Source organism: Sorex fumeus, unplaced genomic scaffold (genome assembly GCF_029834395.1).
Source record: "Sorex fumeus unplaced genomic scaffold, SorFum_2.1 ptg000098l, whole genome shotgun sequence".
Taxonomy (NCBI): Eukaryota; Metazoa; Chordata; class Mammalia; order Eulipotyphla; family Soricidae; genus Sorex; species Sorex fumeus.
In genome coordinates, this window is record NW_026606155.1 from 88,729,290 (window position 1) to 88,757,051 (window position 27,762).

At 44.4% G+C, this 27,762-nt stretch overlaps 1 protein-coding gene across 1 annotated transcript in view; it reads left to right on the forward strand.

Annotated features, from left to right (window-relative positions):
• The window catches only part of SORD (sorbitol dehydrogenase), a 52,827-nt gene extending 26,186 nt beyond the window's left edge, over positions 1-26,641 (forward strand). Inside the window, exons 4-9 of the mRNA XM_056134095.1 lie at positions 10,082-10,241; positions 14,913-15,031; positions 18,698-18,763; positions 19,907-20,082; positions 23,773-23,894; positions 24,978-26,641. Of these exons, the coding sequence (XP_055990070.1) occupies positions 10,082-10,241; positions 14,913-15,031; positions 18,698-18,763; positions 19,907-20,082; positions 23,773-23,894; positions 24,978-25,143 (809 nt within the window). The 3' untranslated portion in view covers positions 25,144-26,641. The remainder of the gene's footprint in view (positions 1-10,081; positions 10,242-14,912; positions 15,032-18,697; positions 18,764-19,906; positions 20,083-23,772; positions 23,895-24,977) is intronic.
• Positions 26,642-27,762: the final 1,121 nt, after the last annotated feature.

Genomic DNA, 27,762 nt, shown 5'->3' on the forward strand with positions numbered 1-27,762 from the left:
TGAACATAGAAGTAGGCTTCAACCCTGAACACAAACAGGTATCTCCTCCACCAAAAAAAAAAAAAGTCCACAAACAGAAAGATGTTAAAAAGTCCAATTAATTATATTATATGCAGGTTGACATATTTAAGGATGAAATGTAATTTTCTTTTGTTTGTGTTTGGGCCAACACCTGGCAATGCTCAGGGGATATTTCTGACTTTGCATTCAGTAATTAATGATCCTAGCAGTGCTCAGGAGATCATATGGGATGCTGGGGCTCAAACTCAGGTTCACTACTTGCAAGGCCAGAGCCTCACCCACTGTACTACCATTCTAGCCCCCAAATCTAATTTTTTTTAAATGGTGCTGGGAAGGGAACCCAGGGCCTCATTAGTACAAGACAAATGCTGTACTTCTTAGCTATATTCCTAGACCCATGAGATGTACTAGTTTCTGCAACCTCCTTTAAAATGTATCAGCAGAGATGACTGATGAATGAAGAAGACAGGATGGAGGAAGAATGGTGAGATGAAATATGATCAAGTGAATTAGATGAGTGGTTGGTGAAGAATCTAAATCTGGCCATGCACTTGTTCCAAGTTCTTTCAACTTTACTGCTTGATGGAAAAATATCACAATAATGCTGTACATCTGAAATTTTTCATAATAAGGTAGGAGGGAGAGAATGGCTAGTGAGATAGAGAGGAGAGGGAGAGGAACCTGCAGTTTTGCAAGCTTGAGCATTACTTTCAGTTCTTCTCAGTAGGCATGAGTGGACTTTTAGTTTCTGGCTCCTGTAGCCAGACTGAACAGAAGTCATGTCTAATATCACTATGGCTGTAATGTCTATAAAGGTCTTGCTACATGTTTCCAAGATAGGAAAAGAAAATACCTTCATATTTATTGGGCTCGAGTTTCAGATCCCCAGTTGTGGAAAGACCAAGTCCACACACAATAATACAAAAGCAAAGGAACTTTATTGCTAGCTCAAGCTAGGGTCCAAGTCTCATCCAACACAGTGGAGTCTTGACAAGGACCCTGGCTCCAAATCACAAGTGGTTTATATAGGTTTCAAAGTTAAGATCAGTTGATATACTGGCTTATTTTTAACATTGACCCTATTACAATAGTGGTCAGCAATTAACAATTTAGGGTTTTTCTGAGAAGGGTGTGGCGACCCCTCATGACTGGCCAGACCCAACTGCCCAGTTCCTTATATAGGCAGATTACTCAACTGGAAGTTTATCAGCAACTACAAGTCCTGCTTTGGGAAAAACAGAAACTGAGGCCTCGTTGAGAATTAATGTTAGCTGCAGCCTGTCATGGCATTAATCTCGCCTTCACATTCCCTGTGGTATAATCTCTGGGAGGCCACTCTGTAGTTGGTTACAATAGGCTCGGTGGGGGAAATCTTGCAAGTTGTAGATCCCTGAACAAACACAAGTTCCAGTATGAGCCATACTGGCACAGATCAAGGTTAATTCTACCTGTCTTGGTATCAGAAAGTACTCAGTGCCAAGACTAGGGCATGTAAGGAACTCGCTCTGCAGCTGTCACCAAGAGCATGCAGAAACAGAGAATAATCCATGCCTTTCCCATGGTTTCTTTAAGTCACTTTCTTCAATTTTATCTTGAAGGGAGTTGTCTCCCGTTGTCCGGACATGCCACTGGCCGGTGTCATTCTGTTTCCAAGGGGGTAGGCAGCTTTTATGTGTGAAGCGTAGACCCAGGTTTTGATTCCATCCACCTTTAGAGCAGTTGGTGTGGTCAGGATCACAATGTAAGGACCTCTCCACTGAGGTTCTCGGGTGGCAGTCTTTTGTCACCTGATCCAGATTAGCTCTTCCAATGCGTATGGATGAGGAGTTACTAGTTCCCCCTCACTCTGGCGGTGTGCTCCAAGCCTCACATGGAGCTGGGCCTTGATAACTGTAGGACCAATAATGACTGGAGAGGAAAGAGATCACACATTCTGGCCTACACTTCCTCTTTCAAGGTCAAGTTGGAGTAGGGGCAGTCGACCCAAAAGAATTTCAAAGGGAGCAGAGTTTTTACATAAAGGGGGTTTGCACTCAAAACAGAGCAATTGGAAAGGATATTTTTTTTGGGGGGGCGGGGGAATGTTTCCTTAATCTATTTACCTATATCATATTCTCCTAGAGATTTTGCTACATTAAATTTTTTTTTTTTTTTTTTTTTTTTTGCTTTTTGGGTCACACCCGACAATGCACAGGGGTTACTTCTGGCTCTGCACTCAGCAATTACTCCTGGCAGTGCTCAGTGGACCATATGGGATGCTGAATATCGAACCCGGATTAGCCACGTGCAAGGCAAATGCCCTACCCGCTGTACCATCACTCCAGACCCTTCCTTAAATCTTTAAAGGGAAAATGGTTGAAGTTTCATTTCTGGAGCTGCTTCCTGTTGACATAAGGACCTTGACCCTGCCTGCACAAGTGGTGAAATCTCAAGCTACCTTAGGTTTTAAATGAGCCCTAGGCAATGAATTTGAAAGATCAGATCAGTTTGGCTAAGGAATGCTATTTGAAATGATCAGACCTTGAAGGCAGAAAAACAAATGACAAATGCTCAAATGCTAATGGCATAGGAAGCACAGTTCTGAGTTATTTCCTTCTTACTGTCCTGTTCGTTCCTTTCACTAATATTTTCCTGCTGTAGTCCAGGGGTTAGCAGTTTTCAACTTCCCTTTGGAAACCTCGCTCCAATGCCCATTTTTCCTCTTCTGTAGAGTGTTCTACCCTATAGGAAATATTCTCCAAATGGGTTATTAATCCCATGATGGAACAAGGATCGAGAGCTGTTATGTATTAACTAAGAATGAATACTTGTCCACTCTCAATTCTTTAGCCAATCCACAGGCTGGCGGATAGCAGTCAATCTCGCCCTTTGTGCTGAGGTTCACCCTGACAAAACTCTGGCTTCCTCTACCCTGGCCAGACTGGTGACAGCATTACAACATTGGTTTTCCTTGAAAACCTAGGCTGCTTACTTACTGAATTACCAAAGGGGGGGGGCGTACTTTTTAAATAAAGATTAGAGTATGTTTATTCAATCACCTCTGTTGAATTAGAATCTGTCTTATAAGAAGCAAGTTACAGAAACATGGTTTTCTCTCCATCTTCATTTCAAATTTGCCAGATGGCTTAACAAACCTGGCTTGTTCCTTTGCAGGAAGATTGAAGACCCTCCATTTGGGATACCCCGTTATTTACTGAGAAGTCCTGGGGATTGGCCAAAGACAGCAGGAGACAACCAATAACAGAATTTGATGTTTCACCTCATGTCAGGGATACTCCAGGCTTGGCCATAAAATGTGATGATCAGGTCCCATGATGAACTAGAGGTAGAGCCTTCAGGTTGAACTGGATGTAGCCTCTGTCCTCTCACCCTCCATAGGAGTCCTGGTAGTTAGGAGTCCATCCCATCCCTTCTCAGGGCTGGGAGAGATCTTGTCCTCCAGTTTTTGACACTGAGGGCAAGACCCTGGCGGGGTCCATCATTGCAGATTTGCAGCTTCCTCATTTTCCATGGTACAGATGATGTCTAGTCCTTCCTTGAGCCGGCCTGCCTTTAGGGTCTCCCTGAGGTTTGTAGGGTACTTGTAATAATAATAATGAAATACCTTCTCCTGTCATTTAGACTAATTCCTTGGCTCTTTTCCTAGAAGAGGACTTTTGGGATCCCATAGCTGTTTTCCTGTCTGCCTTAGGGGTAGACCCTATTACGGAGAGGAGAGACTTTTTTGTCTGGGTTTATGCAAACCAACATAGTGTCATGAAGCATTTAAAAAAAAACAGGCATACTGAAGAAGAAAAACCAGACATAAAGAAGAGAAAAGCAAGCATCTCATTTTAGTCACAATGAGATGTACCTATTTGCTGTGGGTCCTAGTCACAAAAGCATTAAGATCTGAAGGGATAAAGCATGAAGCTTAACTTCATACTTATTTCATTCAATCCCATGTTGAAAAACCTTGATTTCCTCCAACTTTTTATTTTTTTTATTTTTTTATTTTTTTAAATTTTTATTAGTGAAACACCATGAGGTACAGTTGTCGACTTACAAATTTTTGTGCTTGGATTTCGGTCATACCATGATCAAATACCCATCCCTCCACCAGTGCCCATTTTCCACCACCAAGGATAATATCCCTCCCCGCCCCCCATTCCCCCCATTCCCCCCTGACACTGTGGCAGGGCATTTCCTTTTGTTTTCTCTCTCCTTTTGGGTGTTGTGATCAGCAAAAGAGGCACTGAGTGGCAAACATGTTCAGTCCAGTCTACTTTCAACCTGCATCTCCCCTCCTGGGAGGATCCTCCAAACACCCTCCATTTGGTGCTCCCTTCTCTATCTGAACTGTCCTTTCCCCTAGAATACCCGGCTGGCCTCTTAGCTATGGAGTAATCCTCCTGGTGTTGATCTCAGCTATTCTTTCCTCCAACTTTTTATAGAATTTAGTTATCTAAGAGCACTGTAACAGGAGTCCGGATAATCCATATATTATCTTTTCCATAGATCTTGCCAAAAAAGGTACTAGAACAATCCCACAGGTGTAATTTTTCTAGGAAAATATGAATAAAAGAGAGCCAAAAAACTCACAAGGTTTATATGTTTCATTTACCTACACTTTCCTTCAATCTTTGCCCACTCTATCACTCTCAGTGTGCTGTATTTTGTATTTTTGAAATGATTTTTAACCTTGATTTTAATTTTTCTCCCCAGTAAACACTCAAATACATATGTGACTATATATGCAGTCCAAACCCACATCTCCAACAATCCTTGAAAATACCATAACATAGAGAGGGGAAAATATTCCTACTAGTTCTCAGTTTATCTCCTTTTTCCTTTCATTTTTCTAAAGATAAAACTCTTCTGCCAGAATGCTTTAAATTTTAACTCTATTTATGGTAAAAAAGAGAGTTATTCCATTCAAAGGGCATTCAAAACTTTTTTACACTTAGATATCAATTTCTTTTTTTTTTCTACACAGCTGCTAAAGTTCTTTTTTTTTTCTTTTTTAATTAGTGAAACACCATGAGGTATAGTTGTAGACTTACAAGTTTTTGTGTTTGGGTTTCAGTTATACAATGATCAAGTACCCATCCCACCACCAGTGCCCATTCTCCACCCCCACCAATCCCAGTAACCCTCCCACCCCCCTACCCCCCTCCCACCCTGCCTCTGTGGCAGGGCACTCCCTTTTGTTCTCTCTCTCCTTTTGAGTGCTGTGGTTTGCAGGAGAGGCATTGGGTGGCAATCATGTTCGGTCTATAGTCTACTTTCAGCATGCATCTCCCATCCTGGGCGGATCTTCCCAGCACCCTTTATTTGGTGCTCCCTTCTCTATCTGAGCTGCCTTTATCCCTAGAGTGTGCGGCTAGCCTCGAAGCCATGGAGTGAACCTCCTGGTATTTATCATAGCTGTTCTTGGGTGTTAGTCTCTTATTTTGTTACTTTATGTTACCCAGATGAATGCAATCTTTCTATGTCTATCCCTCTCTTTCTGGCTCATTTTGCTTAACATGATACTTTCCATGTAGTACCACTTGTATATAAATTTTATGACTTCATTTTTTCTAACAGCTACATAGTACTCCATTATGTAGATGTACCAAAGTTTCTTTAACCAGTCATCTGTTCTCGGGCACTCAGGTTTTCTAGCTATTGTAAAGAGTGCTGCAATGAACAAACAAGTGCAGATGTCACTTTGACTATACTTTTTTGCCTCTCCGGGGTATATTCCCAGGAGTGGTATTGCTGGGTCAGATGGGAGCTCAATTTCTAATTTTTTGAGAATCATCCGTACTGTTTTCCAAAAGGGCTGAACCAGTCAGCATTCCCACCAGCAGTTAAGGAGGGTCCCTTTCTCGCCACATCCGCGCCAACACAGGTTGCTTTTGTTCTTTTGGATGTGGGCCAGTCTCTGTGGTGTGAAATGATATCTCATTGTTGTTTTGATCTGCATCTCCCTGATGATTAATGATATAGAGTATTTTCTCATGTGCCTTTTAGCATTCGGATTTCTTCTTTGAGAAAGTTTCTGTTCATTTTGTCGCCCCACTTTTTGATGGGGTTGGATGTTTTCTTCTTGTGGAGTTCAAACAGTACTTTGTATATCCTTGATATCAACCCCTTGTTGGATGTGTATTCAGCGAATATCCTTTCCCATTCTGTAGACTGTCTTTGTATTTTGGTCACTGTTTCTTTTGAGGTGCAGAAGCTTCTTAGTTTAAGATAGTCCCATTTGTCTATTTCTGTCTTCACTTGCTTGGCCAGTGGCGTGACATCTTTGAAGATACCATTAGCTTCAATGTCATGGAGGGTTTTGCCAACTTTTTCTTCAGTGTACCTTATGAATTTCGGTCTGATGTTGAGGTCTTTGATCCATTTTGGTCTTACTTTTGTACATGGTATTAGGCAGAGATCTGAGCCCATTTTTTTGCATGTAACCGTCCAGTTTTGCCAGCACCATTTGTTAAAAAGGCTTTCCTTACTCCAATTCGCATTTCTTGCTCCTTTATCAAAGATTAGATGATCATATATTTGAAGGGAGATGTCAGTATATTCAACCCTGTTCCATAGGTCTGCAGCTCTGTCTTTGTTCCAGTACCATGCTCTTTTTTTATTACTGCTTTGTAGTAGAGTTTGAAGTTCGGGAGGTTAATTCCTCCCATTTTCTTTTTCCCAAGAATTGCTTTAGCTATTCATGGGGGCTTATTGTTCCATATAAATTTCAGGAGTGTTTGCTCCATTTCTTTGAAGAATGTCATAGGTATCGTAATAGGAATCGCATTGAATTTGTACAGTGTTTTGGGAAGTATTGCCGTTTTGACAATGTTAATTCTCCCAATCCATGAACAGGGGATATTCTTCCATTTCCTCGCATCCTCTTTTATTTCCTGAAGCAGCGTTTTGTAGTTTTCTTTGTACAGGTCCTTTACTTCCTTAGTTAAGCTAATTCCTAGGTAGTTGATTTTCTGGTGTACAATTGTGAATTGCTTTCTTCATGTCATTTTCTTCTCTCTCACTATTTGCGTATAGGAAAGCCATGGACTTTTGGGTATTGATTTTATAGCCTGCAACTTTACAAGTCTATCGTTTCTAGGAGTTTCTTGGTAGAGGTTTTAGGGTTCTCTTAGTATCATATCATCTGCAAATAGTGAGAGCTTTGATTTCTTCCTTACCTGTTTGGATGCTCTTACAGATATCAATTTCTTAACTTCAAAACGAACTAGCAAAAGTTTACTTCACATTAGGAATTAAAACATACTAAGTTGTTTCTTTAAAATTCCAATTTCTAGAGAAACAGATACAAAAAGATATAAACAGATATAAAGATATAAACAGATATAAAAACACTCACAGAAAGTGGACTAGTTATTTTATTTGGGCATCACTCATAGTTGCTGGGGCGGCTCAGAGCCTTGCACCGCACTACACACTTTACAAGGTCAAAGGGACTGTTTGCTCAAATTTTAAGATGGCTATTTTTTCTCTTTTTATCTCCAGTAAAATGAAAGCTGGTCTGGAGCTCCAGCAGGAAAGTTCTATATCTTTGAAACTTATCAGACTATCACGCTGACATCTTAGCACATTATTAACTTTTTGCTAAGCATATCCAGAAATTTAAGTTGCTAAAAGTCTCAGAGATCAAAGAAAACACTAGTAGGGTAAAAATTTGGCAACCAATCTTATAACTCTAAACACATTTTAAGCTAAATCATTACTCTTTGAACCTGTTTTCATGTACCATAATTTTTTTCTTCAGCTCACAAAGTTTTCTAGGTTAGATATTCTAATAATCCAATGCAAAAACAAAACAAATATGTACATTTTGACACACCAGCATAAGAAAGCCTTTGAACCATCAATTTTTCATGAAACATGAGAAAACCTTCTTCGGCTTAATTTTAAAAGTTCTTAAATCATAAGAATTTTTTTACACCAGATACTGTAACAATATCACAATTCACACAATATTTTTAGAAACAAAAAGAGGCCATTGGTAATCACCAAACTTCTAAATAGCAGCATAAGAAAATAGTTGGACTGTTAATGTTTATGTAAGCATGAGAAAACTTTATTTTTTTTCCTTTTTTATAATTTTGTTTATTGAATCACCATGAGAGTAGTTACAAAGCTTTCGGGTTTAAGTCTCAGTCATACAATGAAACACCTGTACCTTCACCAGTGCCCATTTTCCACTACCAAAACCCCAGTATACCCCCCATCCCACACCCTCCCCCTACCTGTGGAGCAGATGATTTCCACATTACTCTCTCTCTCTACTTTGATTACATTCATTATTTTGACACCAGACCCACCATTATTATTTGGGATTTTACCCCAACACTCATATCTGCCAAAAAGGCAACAGTAGACAATTTGTTTTCTATTGCTGGTTATGAAAAACATACGATGTCATGTGACCACAGTAGTGGCCGGGCGATTTTGGAATTTTGAAATTTTAACAATTAAATCTGGAGGTATTTCTGCCAAAACCTGCTGGCTTCCAAGATTTGTTCCTTTGTCTCTTGGATCATGGCCATTAAGCAGCTTGATCAGGAGCCAGAGAGGCCGTTCGGGGGCAGCGACTTGGGGTTACATTGGGATGGGGAGGAAAGGGTCGGCTCCACCCCCATCCCTTGAGGCCCCACATGTCTCGTCACTGTGGGCCCAAACCTGACTGTCCAGTGGCCTCTGGTGGATGGTGGCCACTGAGCTGCCAAAGGGGAGCAGAGCAGGCAGAGGGACAACACCCTTTCCCCCCCTGGGGTGGTTGGGCGCCAGTAACCCATTGTGAGGACTGGATAGCTCTCTCTCAAAGGTCGCTGGGTTCCAAGATTTGTCTCTGAGTCTCTGGGATCATGGTCATTAAGCAGTTTGATCAGGAACCAGAGAGGCCTTGCTTCCAATTATATAGCGGAGTCAGAGGTGGTTTGTGGGTGTGTCTTCCACATACCTAACTTTTGGACGTTTATTTTCTTGGTGGGCTGGAGTGATAGCACAGTGGGTTGGGCATCTGCCTTGCACGTGGACAACCTGGGTTCAATTCCTCTGTCCCTCTCGGAGAGCCTGGCATGATACTCAGAGTATCTTGCCTGCACAGCAAAGCCTGGCAAGCTACCCGTGATGTATTCGATATGCCAAACACAGTTACAACAAGTCTCACAGTTTGTTGTGAGGCGTTGCTGGTGCCCAAGCAAATCGATGAACAACGGGAGGACAGTGCTACAGTGCTACTTTCTTGGTAAACTTTACCCCAAGTTTTTGGGGTATATGGAAGTCTGAAGGCGCCATCAGGCTGCTGATGCACTCACCTCACAGGTACAGATTGACCTGCTGGCAGCACCATACCCCCTGAGAAAACTTTATTCTGATGGCTTCTACACCCCAGTTATTAAACTAAGCGGTATAGAAAATAAACCCCATCTCTGTACTGTTTCATAAAGTTCTTATTTTTAACCAGGCAGGGGGGTCTCTCAACCAGTTCCTGCCAGACCAGGATGTAAGGGATCTGGTCTGGGTTTCTTCCTGGCCCTGGAAAGAAAGCTTTACCTTTAACTTCTTAGAATGGTCCCCAGATCAAAAGTACCTTCAGCTGGTGAGCCAGTGTTGGAGGTTGGCCATTCGGATGTGCAGAGGACGAGGGACTTTCCTCACTTCAGCCTCTGGACCTGAAATTGCTGAAATGATCAGTCACAAGGGAAGTAGGGCCAACTGATTCTGACCCATCCATATTTTGTACTCTAGCAGCAAGTTTTGCACAAGTGTGGGATGGGAAATTGGCCTGGCTTCTCTTCAAGGTGGAGCACAGTCTATGTTTTTCAAGCTGGGAGACTGCGATGCCACTGCGGGATGGGCAGGTGGGCCTGAGGTTGGTTAAAGGGCAGGTCAAGCCAGCGTGTGAAGTGGGCAACTTGTTTCCCCACAATGTACAAGCCTGCATTGCACACATATTTCCTCTGAAAGCTCTGAGAGCTGGGCTTGCCAGAGCACGTGGGCCCAACTCCCCTGCCTGGTGGCTTTAACCCATGAACACAGGTCCCCTTAGCCTCTTTTTTCTTCTTTCTAGGCGATCGCGTTGCCATTGAGCCCGGTGCTCCCCGACAAACTGATGAATTCTGCAAGATAGGCCGGTATAATCTGTCACCCACCATCTTCTTCTGTGCCACACCGCCAGATGATGGGAACCTCTGCCGATTCTACAAGCACAACGCCGACTTCTGCTATAAGTCAGTGCCCTCTGCCGCACCCCCAAGCTGTTTGGGTTTCTGTTAGTTCCCTGTGGCGATCACGTTCTTTTCAGTCTCTGAACCCAGACGTGAGACATGCCCCTGGCAGGTCTGGTGGTATGAGGGAGGGGAGCTGGGCAGCTTATTTCTCAGCTTGCCTAGACTGACTCACAGTGGTGCTTGGTTTCCACACTTCCCTAACATCCCTGACACAGGCCCACAGCAGACAATGGTTGTCCCATTGCCCAGCCTCTCTCTCCAGCCCTCTTGGATGTGACTTGACTCTCCCCTTTCTTTTAGGTAGGGCGTTCGCCTTACAAGCAGCCAACATGGCCGACCCGAGTTCGATTCCTCCGCCCCTCTCGGAGAGCCCGGCAAGCTACCGAGAGTATTCGATATGCCAGACACAGTAACAATAAAGTCTCCAATGGAGACGTTACTGGGCCCGCTCGAGCAAATCGACGATCAACGGGAGGGCCTTTACCTTTACCTTTACCCTTTCTTTTAATTACCAGCTACTGCTACCACAGGAAAGAGAATGTTCAACAGCACGAAACACAAGAATGGAGGGTTTTTTGTTTTGTTTTTTGTTTCTTTGAGGGAAGAGGGGAAAGTTTTACCCCTCAGTGCTCAAGGCTTACTCCTGGCTCTGAACTCAGGGATCATTCCTGGTGGGGCTTAGGGGGACCAAATGTGTTGCTGGGGGCTCAAACCTGGGTTGGCCACATGCAAGGTAAGCGCCTTACCCACAGTACTATTGCTCCAACCTTGAGTCAAGGTTTACTAAGGAAACATGGCATGGAATCCGGGCAGGACCACTGGGAACAACTGTACACTCCAGGCTGATGACTTTCAGGGAGCGACTTTGTCTCCCTCTATCCATTTTCTTTAATTTCTTTTTGGGGGACTTGGGGACCTCACCCAGATGTGCTCAGGATTTACTGCTGGCATTGTGCTCAAGGATCACCCCTGGTGGTGCTCAAGAGACCATAGGTGATGCCGGGCATTGAAGTAGGGTCAGCTTCATGCAAGACAAGTGCCTTAGCCCTCTACTTTCTTTTAATTACCTGAAGAGTGAGGCCCAGCCTGTGAAGTCAGTTACTGTTACCACATGCCTGGCCTTGATCTCACAGTACTTCACTTGCCTTGTCTTATCTAACCTTCAGCAGGAGGGCGGGGGGTGGGCAAGAGGACTGCAGTTGTGTGTGCAGGTTCCCAGGCAGCAGGAGGCTAACTGGCACAGAGTGGGTGAGGGACCAATCTGGAGCCACTGTGATTATCTAGTTCCTGCCCTGTGCTCACTGCCCTGCCCCAACACACAGAATAAAGTGTTGGAGTCAGAATTAGGGTTCCCAACAGCAAAGCTCCAGGCCACTCTGCTCACCTGACTGGGTGGCATTTTCCTAATACCCCATCAGGTTGTCGAGGATATGCCATGGGCTGGACTGGGGTCCATGCCATGCAACCAGGTGCTCCCCACAGGAACAGTCTGATGGAGCTGAGTTTTCAAGTGCCCCCCGCCCCCCCGGAAGCTTGGAGAGGAGTCACAGGCCAGAGACTTCACCATGCACGCAAGTCAGCACGTGGGTGAACTCTGGAAGACATGGGTGACTCGTGCAAAGCCCTCCCTTCAGCAAGAGGCTCCTGAAGCAGCCTGTCGGTTGTGGGCCTTTCCAAGCACATAAGGGAGAGATCTTTCTCACGTCAGTGCAAGGCAATGCAAGTGATCCTGGGTTCCTCAGAAAGTTGGCTCTGGTTCTCCACGTGAGGCCTGGGCTCCAAAAGGTCAGGTCTGCTTATGACATCAGGGGTAGTACAGGGACAGACCTGTGAGGGAGCCGTGTGGGGTAGAATGGCAGTGGTTTGGTAGAAATGTAGGGCAGTGGTGTTCTGGCTTGAGCAGTGGGAGGGCCTGGAGGGGTCCCCAGGGGATATGCACCCCTGTCCTTCCTCTTCTGCCAGGGAATGTCCTGCTTGTGTCCCCTACCAGTTCAGGACTCAGCTTCTCCTTGTGAATCTTTCCTCATCTCCAGACTTTATATGTTCTTTTTGGCTTTTTTTTTTGGGGGGGGGGGAGGTCACACTCAGCAATGCACAGGGGTTACTCCTGGCTTTACACTCAGGGATTACTCCTGGAGTTGCTTGGGAGGGACCATATGGGATGCTGGGAATCGAACCCGGGTCAACCACGTGCAAGTCAAGTGTCCTACCTGCTGTACTATAGCTCCAGTCGACTCTGTATGTTCTTATCTGCTGTTTTCTCTCTTCTTACTTCCCCCTTGGCTTCTTGAACATTCTCTGTTCTTTTTTTTCCTGATCCCTGAACTCTACTGTGAAAGTCACCAAAATACCTCCTCATTCTGGGTATTTACAAAGGCAGGTAAGGATGGTGAAGAAGCTTAGAGTCCCATCATTTCCAGGATCCTCAGCCCTTCCCTCCCTCCATAAGGCTGGGGAAACAGGATTCGATTCCCCCTCGAAACCCCCCAAGTCTGGGCCCCACAGCCCAGGGTTTGTTGTAGGCAAGGCCTCATCCCCTCTACTATGTCTCTGACCTTTCTTTTTGATTCTTGAGAAACTTTTACTTTCCGCACCTAGTGGTCTGGAGGCCACTGAAAATGAGGTATTGGCAGAAGCAATTATCTTCAGGGTTACTTGTACCAACGGGGCAGATGACACGGGGCAGACAGAAGTCAGGAGTATTGGGTGTCAGGCTTGCTTTGCCCATCATCAGTCTTGTCATCTTGGTCAAAGTTCTTAGTGTCCTTTTGCAGTATTTCCTCTTTTATAGAATTAGAGCGAAAATAAAGCTTGCCCTTCCTGCCTGGCAAAGTTACACTGAAGTTTAAATTGAGATAATGGAGCAGAAATTTTTCTAACCTGTAACGCCTTATGCAAATATGTGTGATCTAACCAGAGGAGTGTTTCTAGCCTGAGGAAAGCAGCTGGCAGTGGCAAAACATCTGATATATGTACTGGAATGTGTCCTACAGGGGGCAGCAAGTAAAACCACGCCAGCTTCTTATTTTATTTTTTTATTGAATCACCATGAAATACACGGTTACAAGGCTGTTTATGATACAAGATCCCAACACCCATTCCTCTACCAGTGTACATTTTCCACTACCAAAGTCCTCAGTTTTCCTCCTGCCATGCCCCTCTCCCCAAATCCTGCCTCTATGGCAGGCACTTCCCTCCCCACCCCGCATCTCTCTCTCTCTCTCTCTCTCTCTCTCTCTCTCTCTCTCTCTCTCTCTCTCTTTCTCTCTCTCTGAGCATTAGCATTAACATTATGGTTTGCAATACAGGTACTGAAAGGTTATCATGTTTGTTCCTTTGCCTACTTTTAGCACACAGTTCTTATCCAGAGTGATCATTTCCAACTATCATTGTCTTAGTGGTCCCTTCTCTATCCCAACTGCCTTTTCCCCCAGCACTTGAGGTAGGCTTCCAACCATGGACCAAACCCTCTTAGCCCTTGTTTCTACTACCATTGGGTATTAGTCTCATACTATTTTTTTTATATCCCACAAATGAGTGCAATCATTCTGTCTATTTCTCTCCTTCTGACTCATTTTACTCAGCATGATACTCTCCATGTCCATCCGTTTATAAGTGAATCTCATGACTTTATTTTTCCTGGTAGCTACATAGTATTTCATTGTGTAGATGTACCATAGTTTTTTGTTGTTTTTTTAAATTTTTAATAAATAGTAAATTTATTTAATTAATTATAATTATATTAATTAAATAAAAATTTTAATAGTAGCCACACACACACAATGGGCCTGTGGGGGGGCTACTCCTGGCTCAGTGCTTGAGATCACTTCTTGATAGTGCTCAGGGGATCATACAGTACTGACCAGAGATTGAATTCAGGCCTCTCCTCCATGCAAAGCATGTGCTCCAACCTACTGAGCTATCATCATTCCAACCCCATAATGAACCTGTTTCATTAATGGCAGCTACACCATTAATAAAAATAAAACCACATTAGCTCATATACCTTGATGTGGCTTCTCTGAAGAAACCATTTTAGACCAGGGCTCTGCTGCCAGAATTCTGGAATTGGACACATATGGTTTCCTAATCAAACCCTATGCAACCCTCACTAGCTATAAAACTTTGAAAAACAGCCACTTCATCCTGAAGCTCATTTTTAGTTTTTTTTAGTTTTAGTTTATTTCATCAACCTTGAGGGGAAGGCTTGACAGATAGCACATACCTTGCATATGGTAGACTTCCAGCTCAGTCCCTAGCACTGCATAAGTTCCCATGAGCACCACCAGTAGGGATCCCTGAGTACCACTGGGTGTGGCCCCCAAACAAACAAAACAAAACAAAAAGGTGGAAGATGGAGGATTACTCCTAGGTCAGTGTTTGGGGAACCATGAGGTGCTAAGGCCAAACCCCAGCTGCCCGTATGTGTAGGCCACTAAGCTATGCTAAGTATGCTTAGTTTAGCTTAGCTTGTAACTAAGTTAACTCTCTTTGGTCCCACCTCATTTTCAAAATGGCAACAAAGGTACCTGCCACCAAACTGTTGTAAGGATTTACCTGAGTGAATATATAGAAATTGCTTAACATATTGCCTGGCACTTAAGTTAATGCTCAAAAAAATCTTAGCTCTGATTGCTCCCCCAGAGGGACTGACTGTTGACTGACCCCCAGGCTTCCTGACAACGTCACCTTTGAGGAAGGCGCCCTGATCGAGCCGCTGTCTGTGGGGATCCATGCCTGCCGGCGAGCCGGAATCACCCTGGGACAGAAAGTCTTAGTGTGTGGAGCTGGTGAGAAACACTGCCTGGGGTAGGGGACCCTCTGCCCATCTTATCACTCCAAGAACTAAAATCAACCTAGAATTGAGTAGTTTTTTCCTTGCTTTGTTTTGTTTTGTTTTTGCTAAATGAACTAATTCATGCAGATATGAAAGTTCATGTTATTTCTTAGGCAACATAATTCTTTGGATCATTTGGAACTTGGGGCTAGAATTCTAGTACAGCAGGTAGGGTGTTTGTCTTGCATGCAGCCGACCTGGGTTCGATCCTTGGCATCCCATATGATCCCCCAAGCCCCCAAGCACCACCAGGAGTGATTCCCGAGTGCAGAGCCAGGAGTAATCTCTGAGCATCGCCAGTGTGACCAAAAAGCCAAAAAAAGAAAGAAAGAAAAGAAAAAAATGAAACTTGGAACAAAAACAAAACAAAATAAAAAAGAACATTAAACCTTGGGGCCAGAGAGCTATTATAGGACTAGGGTGCTTGCCTTGCATGTGGCTGACCTGGGTTTGATCCCTGGCACCGCATATGGTCCCTAGAGCCTGCTAGGAGTGGTCCTTGAGTGAAGAACTAGGAGTAAACCTTGGGTGCTTCCAGGCGTGGCCCCAAAGCAAAATAAAACAACAACAAAAAAATGTACCTTGGATTAGTCATTCACTTTAGGGATTATTGTTACCATTTTAAATTTTGGGTGCCCAGAATGAACCCAGATGTCAAATGTACAAAGTAAGTATTTGCCTGACCTTTATCTCTGTTCTCACAGCCTACTATTTTATTCATTTTCTCTGAAATTTATTTAATTTTATTCATTTACTTATTTTGGTTTTGGGGTCACATCCAGCAATATTCGGGGTTACTTCTGACTCTGCTCAGTAATCATTCCTGGCCATGCTCAGGGGACTATATGGGATGACCATATGGGATCAAACTAGGTCAGCCACATGCAAGACAAGTGCCTTACCTGCTGTACTATCTCTCCAGCCCCAACCTGGAGGTAAGTCCCAACCTGGAGGTTGCCAGGAGCCAAAAGGTCAGTACAGCCTGACATGCAATTTAGAACCTAATTTCTTCTTGGAAAAATGTTAAAATACATTATGCAAGTTTCTGAGCTATGCCCGAGATAACTGCCATGAGCCCACTGTTAGGGCTCACACCCTGAAAATCTGCATGCTTTGTTAATTCCCCATTTTGTCCACTTCCTCATGTAATCAATTGTAAAAAGCTAGCTTGGCAGAAGAAATAAATTTGGAGCTTGATCAGAGTCTTGTCTTGCTCCCATTCTTCTGTCTCTCTCTTTTTCCCATTCGCGCACCCTCTCCCAGTTATCCACGTTGACTAGTCCCGTGGGTCGGGGCAGGAAGTGATTTTACAAGTTTTAAATTTTGTTTTGATTTTGGTTTGGGGGCCACACTCGGTGGTTCTTAGGGCTTATTCCTGGCTCTGTGTTTAGGGATCACTTCTAGCTGTTTGGGGGGAACCATATGAGATGTCAAGGATCAAACCAGGATCAACTGGATGCAAGGCAAACACTTTAAACTCAGTTCTGTCTCTCTGGAAACTTGCAGTGTTTTCCGGCAGGGAGGAGGGTCCTCCCAAGGGAACCTAGGAGCCAACAATACTGGAACAAGCCCCGGCAGCCCAGACAGCATTACTGTTGGTTTCTGTTGGGGACCCGGACAGCACACCCACACTCCCTGTGGGTGTGATCAGGTGTTGCATAACCTGTTAGGAGAGATTTTCCGTAGGAAACAGCAGGACTTGAAAGATTGGTGGGTGTAACACAGGCTTGCCTCTCTGCATCAGCACACCACAGGTTACAGGTGACAGATTTTATTTTAAACTCTGCCTGTAATAATATCTTTGTGTGATAGTAAAGAAGTAAACTCATACACATAATTTCATGTGAACACATGCATGCATTCCCACAGAGAAATTCAAGAGAACTGCTATTTAGGGGCTGGAGTGATAGCACAGCGGGTAGGGCATTTGCCTTGCACACGGCCGACCCGGGTTTGATTCCCAGCATCCCATATGGTCTCCCGAGCACGGCCAAGAGTAATTCCTGAGTGCATGAACCAGGAGTAACCCCTGTGCATCGCTGGGTGTGACCCAAAAGGCAAAAAAAAAAAAAGAGAGAGAGAACTACTATTTACATTTTGATGTTCAATCCTGCAGTACTTTTTAAAAATGATATTATGCTGAATGTTTTATTTCTATCTTTACTTATTTTTATGAACATATATATGTACATATATAATAATTTTATTAAGGACTCTACTTCCACAACTGTCATTAAGCCCAGACTGGCTTAGCAGTGATTAATTCTGGGGTAACTACACCTACTCTTAATATTCTGGTCTTTCTCCTTCCCCTGAAATCCCAAGCAGACTTTCAGGTTTAGAGAATAATCTTTCTTTCCCTGTGAATCCCAAAGTCAACTCCTTAGTTTTGGGAGAGGATTTTGTCATTAGATAAACAAACCCTCTACTTGCTTTTGTGAGGCAGAGAAAGATCCCAAACCATACAGGTGGAGCCTGCAGAAACCTCCATTCATTCTATCCATTCCTGGTTGTTGGTTTTTTTCTGTTCTGTTTTGGGGCCACATCCAGCAGTACTTGGGGGATATTCCTGGCTCTGTACTGAAGGGTCGCTCTTCACAGGGTTCAGGAGACCATATGTAGTGTCAGAGATAGAACTGGGGTCATACAGCTGCAAGGCAAGCTCCCTCCTCCCACTACTGTCCCTCTGGCCTCATACTACCTTTTGTTTTACTTTGGGGACCATACCCAGGGGGTGCTCAAGAATTAATTCCTGACTCTGTGCTCAGGGATCACTTCTTTTTTTTGGGGGGGGGGGGTCACACCCGGCAGTGCACAGGGGTTACTCCTGGCTCTGCACTCAGGAATTACTCCTGGCGGTGCTCAGGGGACCATATGGGATGCTGGGAATCGAACCCTGGTCAGCCACGTGCAAGGCCAATGCCCTACCCGTTATGCTATTGCTCTAGCCCCAGGGATCACTACTGGTAGTACTCAGAGGAAAAATATGAAGTGCCAAGGGATAAGACCAGAGTTGGCCCCATACAAACAAGCACTGTTTTAACATCAGTACTATCTCTCCAGATCTTTTTTAACCTATTTTAAACAATATTATTAATATTTTATCACATCAGTAGAAAATATTTAGACCTTCTAAGACTCTTTGAACAAATAAATATATCCCCTTAGACCCTCTGGTTATTTTTCTTTTGTTTTGCTTTAGAGAGGGTCATATCCAGTAATTCTCATAATCTAATCCTGACTGTGTTGGGAAGTTGCTCCCACGCCATATGGTGCTGGATATCAAACCCAGGAATCCCACATGCAAAGTATTCTGTCCAGCCTTTGAGCTATTAACCCTGGGCTCTGGTTCTTTGAAATTTTTTCTAATCATTACTCAAGAGTAAGAGTGACATGACTTGCTCTCAAGTGTGAGGAAACAAGCAGAACACAGTAGTGGGAGTAGATGTCATATAAACCATAATTCTTACTTTCATTTATGTCTTATTATTTGTCAGGCACCAGGACAGATCTTAGAGGTACACAGTAGACAGTGTGCATATCCAGGACCTAGAATGGACCACAGGGGGCGCTGCTGTTTAATATTCTACAAACATCTTCTATTTCCTGCTTTATTTAGGACCAATTGGATTGGTTACGTTGCTTGTGGCCAAGTCAATGGGAGCGGCTCAGGTGGTGGTGACTGGTAAGAAAGTTTTCTTTGCGAATTTCCTTGAGGACCAGGGATGTGGCTCAATGGTACAAATGCTGCCTTGCATGTGTGAGGCCCTGGGCTAAATCCCAACAACACACACACACACACACACACACACACACACACACACACACACACCCTCCTTGAAGGGCTTATAGTTTTGGAGTAGGGTATGAGACCCATTTTCTTCCTGTTTTTGAGTGGGATGTGAGACCCATTTTCTTGTTAAACTCTTTTTTCCCCTGCCCCTCCCTTTGTTGTTGTTACAATGACTCGGACACATACTTGAGGCTCTTGCATAGAGTTGGCTGCAGTGCTCCTGGTGATGGTACACTTTGTGTGTGGTGCTAGGATCATGGGTGACAGGTAGGACAATACTGGGGATCATAGGTAGTGGCCTCTGTCTACAAGAAAGTCTGCTGCTACTAAGTCACATCCCTAGGCCCAGGAGGAGGCTGCTATGAAGCTGTGGGGAGGAGTGGTAGCCAGTGGCCTGGGTGTTGTTTGTCACCTCAGATTCCCATTTTCCCACTTGCTCCCAAGAGGAGTGGCTTAGCCCTTGGTTCTACTGATGTAGTACAGGAAGCAATGAGGGTGTGTTTGCATGTGTGTGATATGGAATTATTGGGGGTGGAGGGGAAGGTGGGTGACATGTTTATGAGATGTATGAGTTGTGCAATTATTGGGGTGTGATATATTTGGAGAGGAGGTCTATATGTGAGGTTAGTAGTTTGGATGAGACGTGAGCACAGGGGTGAAGCAAGGTTCTCTGAGAGCATAGATATGTGTACATAGAATTGAGTGCAATGGGAACATGTAGAAGCATGTATATATACAGAGAAAGGTTCTGTGAGTCTGTGGGGAGAGATTGTCCCTGAGATGTCTGTAGGTGATTGTGGAATCCTGAGGTGTGAGTAGAAGACTATATGTGTTTTGTGTGAGAAGTCACCTGTGAGAGGGATGTGTGAAGCTGTGTGATAAGGGGGTATATGAAGGTGTAGAGAATTTGTGTGTTGGACTGAGTGACCTCTCAGATCACCAGTCTTCAGATCGTCAGAACCTGCATCTTCATTTAAATGTTCTCCCTCCTCAGTCATCCAGTTTCTCACTGAAAGAACCTTTTGTCAACTTTAGATCTGTCTGCCTCACGGTTATCTAAAGCCAAGGAAGTTGGGGCTGATTTCACCCTCCAGATCTCCAAGGAAAAACCTCAGGAAATTGCCAGCAAAGTGGAAGGTCTGCTAGGGTGCAAGCCGGAAGTCACCATCGAGTGCACTGGAGCAGAACCTTCCATCCAGACAGGCATCTACGTGAGTGGGATGAGAATATATGGGGCTGAGGGCAGCTTGTGGTATCTGTGCTGAAGCAAAGTTGTACTTCTGCCCCTTTATTTAGTTAGTTATTGGTTTGGGGGCCATACTTGGCAGTGCTCAAGGCTTACCATTGCTCAGAGATCACTCCTGGTGGGGCTCAGGGGAACCAACCCAGGTCGGTCATGTGCAAGGCAAATGCCCTCCTCCTGTATCATCGCTCCAGCCCCCTACTCATTTTTTTTTAAGCATTGTAGCACTGTCCTTCCGTTTGTTGTTCATCGATTTGCTCGAGCAGGCACCAGTAACATCTCCATTGTGAGACTTCTTGTTGCTGTTTGTGGCATATTGAATATGTCACAGGGAGCTTTCCAGGCTCTGCTATATGGGTGGGATACTCTCGGTAGCTTGCCGGGCTCTCCGAGAGGGACAAAGAGATCGAACCCAGGTTGGCCACATGAAAGGCAAACGCCCTATCCTCTGTGATATCGCTCCAGCCCAGAGCAGGCTGCGGCCCTAAAATGTATGTATAGGAAAACTGCCACACTCCTGAGAGCTACACAGCCATGCCATGTAGACTTTGGGCAGGAGGGGTGACCTGAGGGCCATGAGTCAGTGGGCTGTGTGCCAGGAAGACATTTGCCAAATGGAAAAGCCTGTTCTTGGGCTCTTGCAAGGAGATCCTTCAACTTGTTTAGATGCTAACTGAGATGTCCCTGCAGAAGGCTCCCCTCTGCAGAGTGTGAGTGGGATTGGCTGAAGGCAGGAGGTCAGGGGACACTGCCATACAAAGGAGCTTCCCAAGAGGACATTTTAATTATTAATGGGGATAGGGGTTGGGGCCACACCTGGTGATGATTGGGGCTATTCCTGACTGCCCAGGAACCATGTGCTGTGCCGGGGTTTAAACCCACGCCAACAGGATTCAAGGATTCACGTGCCTTACTCTTGTGCTATCTCTGGGGGCCCATACTTCTACTCTTGAGGGAACAGAATAGAAGTTAGGCATCATAGGATCAAACTTCTCCACTGACATGGTATGCCTTTGAGGAAAATTATGTATTTGTATCTTTATCTGCTTATCTCCATAGAAACAGGGACACAGTAACAGGGCTGCACTTAAGATAAGGTGGTTGTGAGGTTCCTAAAAGGTGGTGGGCCTTGAAAAATGCAAATGCCCACTGATATTCAGGCTCATAAAGGTAGCCTCCTCCAGGAAAGGATCAACAGAAGGAACCAGAAACCACACCTTGATTGAGGCTGGGAAATTCCTCCCTTGTTTTTATTGAGGAAAAACTTTGGTCTTTGATGCAAAATGACTTGTGATTGAGTTGTTACAAAGATAAAAAGCCTTTTAAGATCAATCCTGACTACTGTTGTTCTTTCCTGCCAGGTCATTACTAGATTGTGTTTGAGTAGACCAGGCGAAAGCTTAGGATGAATATCATCTTCGTGGTGACACCCACCACAGGTGGGCCAAGCAAACTATGAATTGATCAACAGCCCAAACCCTATAGACTCCTCCATGGAGGTGAAAGGGCAAGGGCAAGAATGTCATTTAACAGTTCAAAGAATGAGGAAAAGAGAGCAGAGAAGAATGCTATTCAGGTTCCCAGCCATGTCCTGCACCAGGCCCTCCACTGGGTGCCCCAGACACAATGTCTAATCTTTACAATGAACCTGAAAATGGTTTCTCGGTTTAAGGAGAGAGGCCAGGTCATTAGCCTGGAGCCCGCTGCTGCAATGCCAGCTTTCTCTCCTGTATGGCTGCTTGGAGAGAGAGGGAAGAAAGGCACATGGTGGTGGTGGTGGGGGGGTGCTGTGCCCCATCAGCACCCCAAGCTCACCTGCCAGGCTGCTTCCCCTCCGCAGCTGACTTCCTTCTTCCTTCTGAGTCATGGCTGTATCGCACAGAAAGAAGGCACCTATAGCCCTCAGTATACCACACAGCTTACGCAGAGCCTACTCCCTCAAGCTCTGTGGTATAGCCCTCAGGACACCCCTTCCTCAACAATGCTGCCTTGCCATCCTCCTCCTGCTAGGATGCTATGGCAACAGGGGACAAGAAAGTAGCAGAGGAAGCAGGACCAGGTGCCACCTTCTGCCAGGTTTGAGATGCAGCTGGAGTGAGCCAGGTGGGAGTGAGCCCCTCTCAGTGGAGGGAAACTACAATTGAGGGACATTGGGTCTTATGGCCCATCAGCTCAGTGTTCCTGTGTACTATTAGGTGCCAGACCTTGTTTCAGGCACCTAGAAGGCAATGACAAAGAGTAACTGGTTGTCTCTAGAGAGACAAGACTTCACAATTCAAGGATTTCTTTCCTTTTGGGCCCTCCCTGGAGACTGCTGGCATCTCCAGCTGGTGATAGTGTGATCCTGGTGCTAATTAACTGAATGTAGATGTGAAGTGCAGGTAACCTGAGGCTCTCCTGAGTGGGAAATGGAGCTACACATAACTACACATAAGACAGGTTCTGTAAAACTACTAGCCACCCTAAGCGGATTGAACGGGGGGGCGGGGGCAGGATAGGAAGAGACACCTTCTGTGGGCATACTTGAGAGTTCCTTTCCCGCCAGGTCATGACAAGCTTAGGATGAATATCATCTTTGTGGTGACACCCACCACATGATAGTCAGCTGGGCCAAGAATTCTTCTGTCTGTGGTCAACACATTGCTGGCCTCTTGGCAGCCTAGATGGCCTGTGTGGTATCACTCCTCATCCTCACCATGAAGGAGAGGAATACTGGTTTCTTCAATCATTTTCTTGAGAAGTTTCTGCATCAAGCATTCTGACCAGCACTCGGAGATTTTTGATCACTTGCTCCAGGTCCTGTTCCCCACTCCATTGAGCAGTCTGTGGCCACTCAAAGCCTTTGGGCCCTCTCTCACATTTTTTCTATGTGACTAAAAACATTGGGGGAAACTCTCCTCTGACCAGCAGTTATAGGGGGGGCACCAATTTGGTAGATGTTCTAAAAAGATGACTCATTACAGCATAAATTATTGAAAAAATAAATATGTGTGGGGGCAGGAGAGATAGTAAGGGTATATATACTGCACATGTAGAAAAAATGGTACATGTAGATAGTGCAGTTGCTTGTTTGTGATGGAGCCCTGTTCAATCTCCAAGCACCTTCCAGAAGTGACCCTAAGCACCACCGTATGTAACTCAAACCCTCCATGTTTTCTGATCTTTTGAGTTTGGCATGTTGAAAGTACAGCTGTACAAGGAAAGAATCATATTCTCTGGAATTTTTGAATACTCATGTGATCCCATATGAAGGTCATGGTTTTTGCAGAATGGGAAATCTAGGATTTTTTTATGGCTGTAGTTGAGTTTTTTGTCCACATCTGGCTGTGTTTAAGGGTAATTAAATTAATTCATTAATAAACATAACTTGCATAGAGGAGTTGGTCATACCTTACAAACACAACGGGAATGGTCCTGGAAGAACTGATAGTCAAAACAAGCTGTTTATGCTGATAAAAATTCAGCAGACAGAGCAGCTAGGTGCTGGGAAATCCACTTCCTACACTTAGGGATCGCTCCTGATGGTGCTTGGGGGACAGTATGTGGTAGCAGGGATCACACCTGGGTCTGCCATTAGTAAAGCAAGCATTTTAGCAATTTCGACTGAACTGTCACTCCAGTCCTCTTCTAGAATTTCTTACCCTTACCTCCTCTTTAGGTCACTCGTTCTGGAGGGACCCTGGTGCTTGTGGGACTGGGTGCTGAGATGGTCCAGGTGCCCCTGGTGAATGCAGCTGTCCGAGAGGTGGATATCAAGGGCGTATTTCGATACTGCAACACGTGAGTATGCTATGGATTAACTGGCTTGTGAGCAGCAAAAAGGACTAGGGCAGGCCCTCACACACATGGCCTCTTGGGCTAAGGGTCTTGACTATTTATGAGTACCACACTGAGCACCATACAATGGGGTAGGGATCCAAAGAGAGAATTCACTTGAAAGAACCATAGGACTGGAGGGGCAGTTAGGCAGTGCTTTCTTTTTAAAAATTTTATTTATTTTTGTTTTTTTGTGCCATACTCAACTGTGTTCAAGACTTACTCCTGGCCCTGCACCCAAGAATCACTCCGGGTGGGGCTTGGAAAATTGTAAGGGGTGCCAGGTTTCAAATCAGGGCTTACCCCATGCCAAGCAACCACCCTGATCATACTCTCTCTCTCTGGCTCCGAAGAATGCTTTCTCCTAGGGCATATACCACTCTCACCTGAGCCTGTGCTTTTCCATTCTTAAGGGACCAGTTCCTTATTTTCCCTCATTTAAAGGGAAGATGGAGGGAAAGGACCTGTGACAAGAATCTAAGTCTTTTGGTTTCCAGTGTAGAGCCACTTTACCCACCATCCTGGGAACTGAGAGGGTCTTAGTCATCTCACCTCCTGGTCTATTGCTGTACATGCTTTCTGCTAAGGGTCCCACTCTGGAATAGCCTTTCCCAGAGATGTCCCTTAATCCCACCTCTAGAGCCTCTCACCATTTCTTCAGTAAAGATAATTCCCTCATTCAGTATTTCAGCAAGTGTTTCCAAGTTCAGCAAATGGTTTCGAGCTGTGATTACATAATTTTTGAGCTACTTCCCAGAGGTTTTTCTATTTGTAGTGGCCTCCAAAGGCCTTCTGCCTTCATACCAAAGGAATTATAGGCTTCACAGTAGACTCTACAGATGTGGAAGGGAATTTAGGAATAATCTCTGTCCTCCCAAATTGCAAGTCATTCCCAGATCATTTCTATTCTGTTAGAGTGTAGAATTGACTTTGCAGAATTACAGTGCAATAAATAAAAATGACCAAGATCATCTTGGTCTTAGTGCTTTTAGGAATATGTGTTTTTCCTCCTAAAGGTTTTAATGTAATACTTATGATCTTTTATAGGTGGCCGACAGCGATTTCAATGCTTGCATCCAAGTCTGTGAATGTAAAACCGTTAGTCACTCATAGGTTTCCTCTGGAAAAAGCTCTGGAAGCCTTTGAAACATCCAAAAAGGGATTAGGCGTGAAAGTCATGCTCAAATGTGACCCCAACGACCATAATCCTTAAAGTGAATTGGCTTTACCTTCCTGCCCACCCTCTCAGCACCTTGGGGCCGAATAATTGGATGGGTGGTGGGCTTTGACACAGGAATTTATTCCGAGTAGTAAGGGTAATTAAATTAATTCATTAATAAGCATAACTTGCATAGAGGAGTTGGTCATACCTTACAAACACAACGGGAATGGTCCTGGAAGAACTGATAGTCAAAACAAGCTGTTTGTGCTGATAAAAATTCAGCAAACAGAGCAGCCAGGTGCTGGGAAATCCACTTCCTGGAGTAGCCAAGTTGAATAAGGAAAGAAATCTGCCTTTTAGGTTCCTGGTTCCACCCTGAAATATTAAGAGATTGGTTTTGGATAGAGAATTGGCTACCCAAGAAGTTTATTGACATGAAAATCTGCAACTCAGGGTCTAGAGTGAAGGGTTGTCAGCAGCTTTAGTTTAGAGCTTAGGGTTTTTGGATCTAAGAGTTACCTGCCTTGGTTTGATGAATGGGACTGACATTCCTGTGTTTAAGATCATTTTTAAATCAATCAAAGCAATAAACCAAAACCTATGTGACATGAAACCTGCTTGCATTCTTCAAATGTTGAAACTGGAAACTTTTGGCTGAAGATCGTCTCCCCTTAAACCTCTGTATGACCTATAGTGCAAGGTGAAGAATAATCATGATCCCAATACTTATCATCCACTTCATGGACAGGGTCAGCCCTGCAGGCTCCTTTGTCACTAGACCCTGCAGAGAGTACTGGAGTCCTCCTGGCAAACCTGAGATTCTGCTTCTGATTAGCTCAGATCTATCTTTTGCACCCTCGTGGGATTAACTCCCCCTTTTAGGTGCAAACTCACAGCTATTATTAAAATTCTATTAAATTATGGGAATGAGAAACAGAAAACCCTTTTTTGAGTTTCTCATATCCAGGTAAGGTCTCTTTCCATGTGGATAGTACCTCTGAACATGTCTGTTTTCAGTCCTGCAGTTTTCAAGCATTGTTTCCCAATCACATTTGCGACTTTGAGGTTATTAATCAAGAATGAGGATGTAGTGTAGCAGCTGTGATATAACTCGGACTGCAGCCTGTTATCCCTCATTTCAGGGAGAGGAGCAGCTTGAAGTGGTTCTGCTTCTCTTGTAAGAAGGGAAGGCTATGTCAGTGTCTGGAATTCCTGATTGCTTTAAGGGAACCAATTCTGCTTGTAAAATGTTTTCATGTATACCTTTGATGAGGGAAGGAAAGGCTCAGGTTTCCCACTTTACAAAGGAAAGAATTCAGGATATTTTGAAAAGTGATAATTTACTTGCATCAAATATAATCATAACATTTGATAATTGAAATTATCAATGTGCAGTAATAATCTCTGATCCTCTTAGCAAGCTGTGCATGTGTGTGTGTGTAGAAGGAAGCACATATGTGTGAGAAGCCTTTTAAGATCCTACCCTCTCCCAGAGATTACATAAGAAGCAGAATATGACTTTGAATAAATTCCTTGGTTTATCTGTTTATCTATTTCTTTAACTGTAAAATAAGTGTGTGTGTGTGTGTGTGTGTGTGTGTGTACATGAGCTCACAGGTGCTTTCTTCTATAAATCCTAGGGACAAATTTGTCTCAGAAGTTTTCTTCAAGCTCAGGGGGTCCAAAAGTTCCATGAAGATTAAATGAATAGGGGATGGAGAATAAATACAGGGGTTAAGGTGCTTGCCTTGTTTGCTACTGACTCTGGCTCAATTCCTAGTCACCATCATCACATATGGTCCCCTGGAGTACGGCATATGTTTCCCTGAGCACCACCAGGAGTAACCCCTGAGTACTATCAGATATGACTCCAAAATTCAAAAAAATAGAAAAAGTAAACCTTTTTCTCTTTCTGGTTTGAAGGGGTAGAGTCTCTGCATTTATTTCACAAATAGCAACGTTCCCTCTGCTTGGTTAATTGAGGATAGAGGTCCCTGCTCTGGAAATGGATTTAAATGCTGCTGAGAAAACCACAGCAAGGCAGAGCTGCCAGTATCATAGTTTCGGTGACGTGTTGTTGAATCTTCTAAGTCAATGTCTCATGGGCCTCCTGATGCCGGCCATACTGAGATAGGGAGAGAATAGACTGGAAACAGTAGTCAGGGTTGGGGAGATAGCTCAGAGTGCTGGAGCTCAGGCTTTCAGTACTGATGCCCAGGTTCAATACCTGACACTGCCAGGGGCAACCACTGGGCCTCTTAACACTGCTGGATGTAGCCCACAAACAAACAAAACCAGCAGTTCAGAGACTACTTCCCATCACCAAGTCTCCCCTCTCTCAGATGGTACCCTGTTTCAGGGCTTGCTTCGGATAGAGAAGGATGCTCCAGGAAGTGCTGGCTACCCATGGAGTGGATGTGGTACTGAGGAGGCCAGAGTCCATATCACTGAACCGGTTCCCTTGCCTCCTGTAATGCTGCCCCATTGTTTAGAAGGACTGCAGGGAACTCGGGAGTTTATTCTTCTCACAATCTCCTCAATAAATATTGATTGACTCAGTGAATCAGTCCCGGAACCAAAACGGTGAATTCCCTGTGAGCTCCAAACTGATGGGGCCTCTGTGTTCTGTCACCTGTGCCTGAAGCCAGCTTCGCTATCAGTCAACACCAA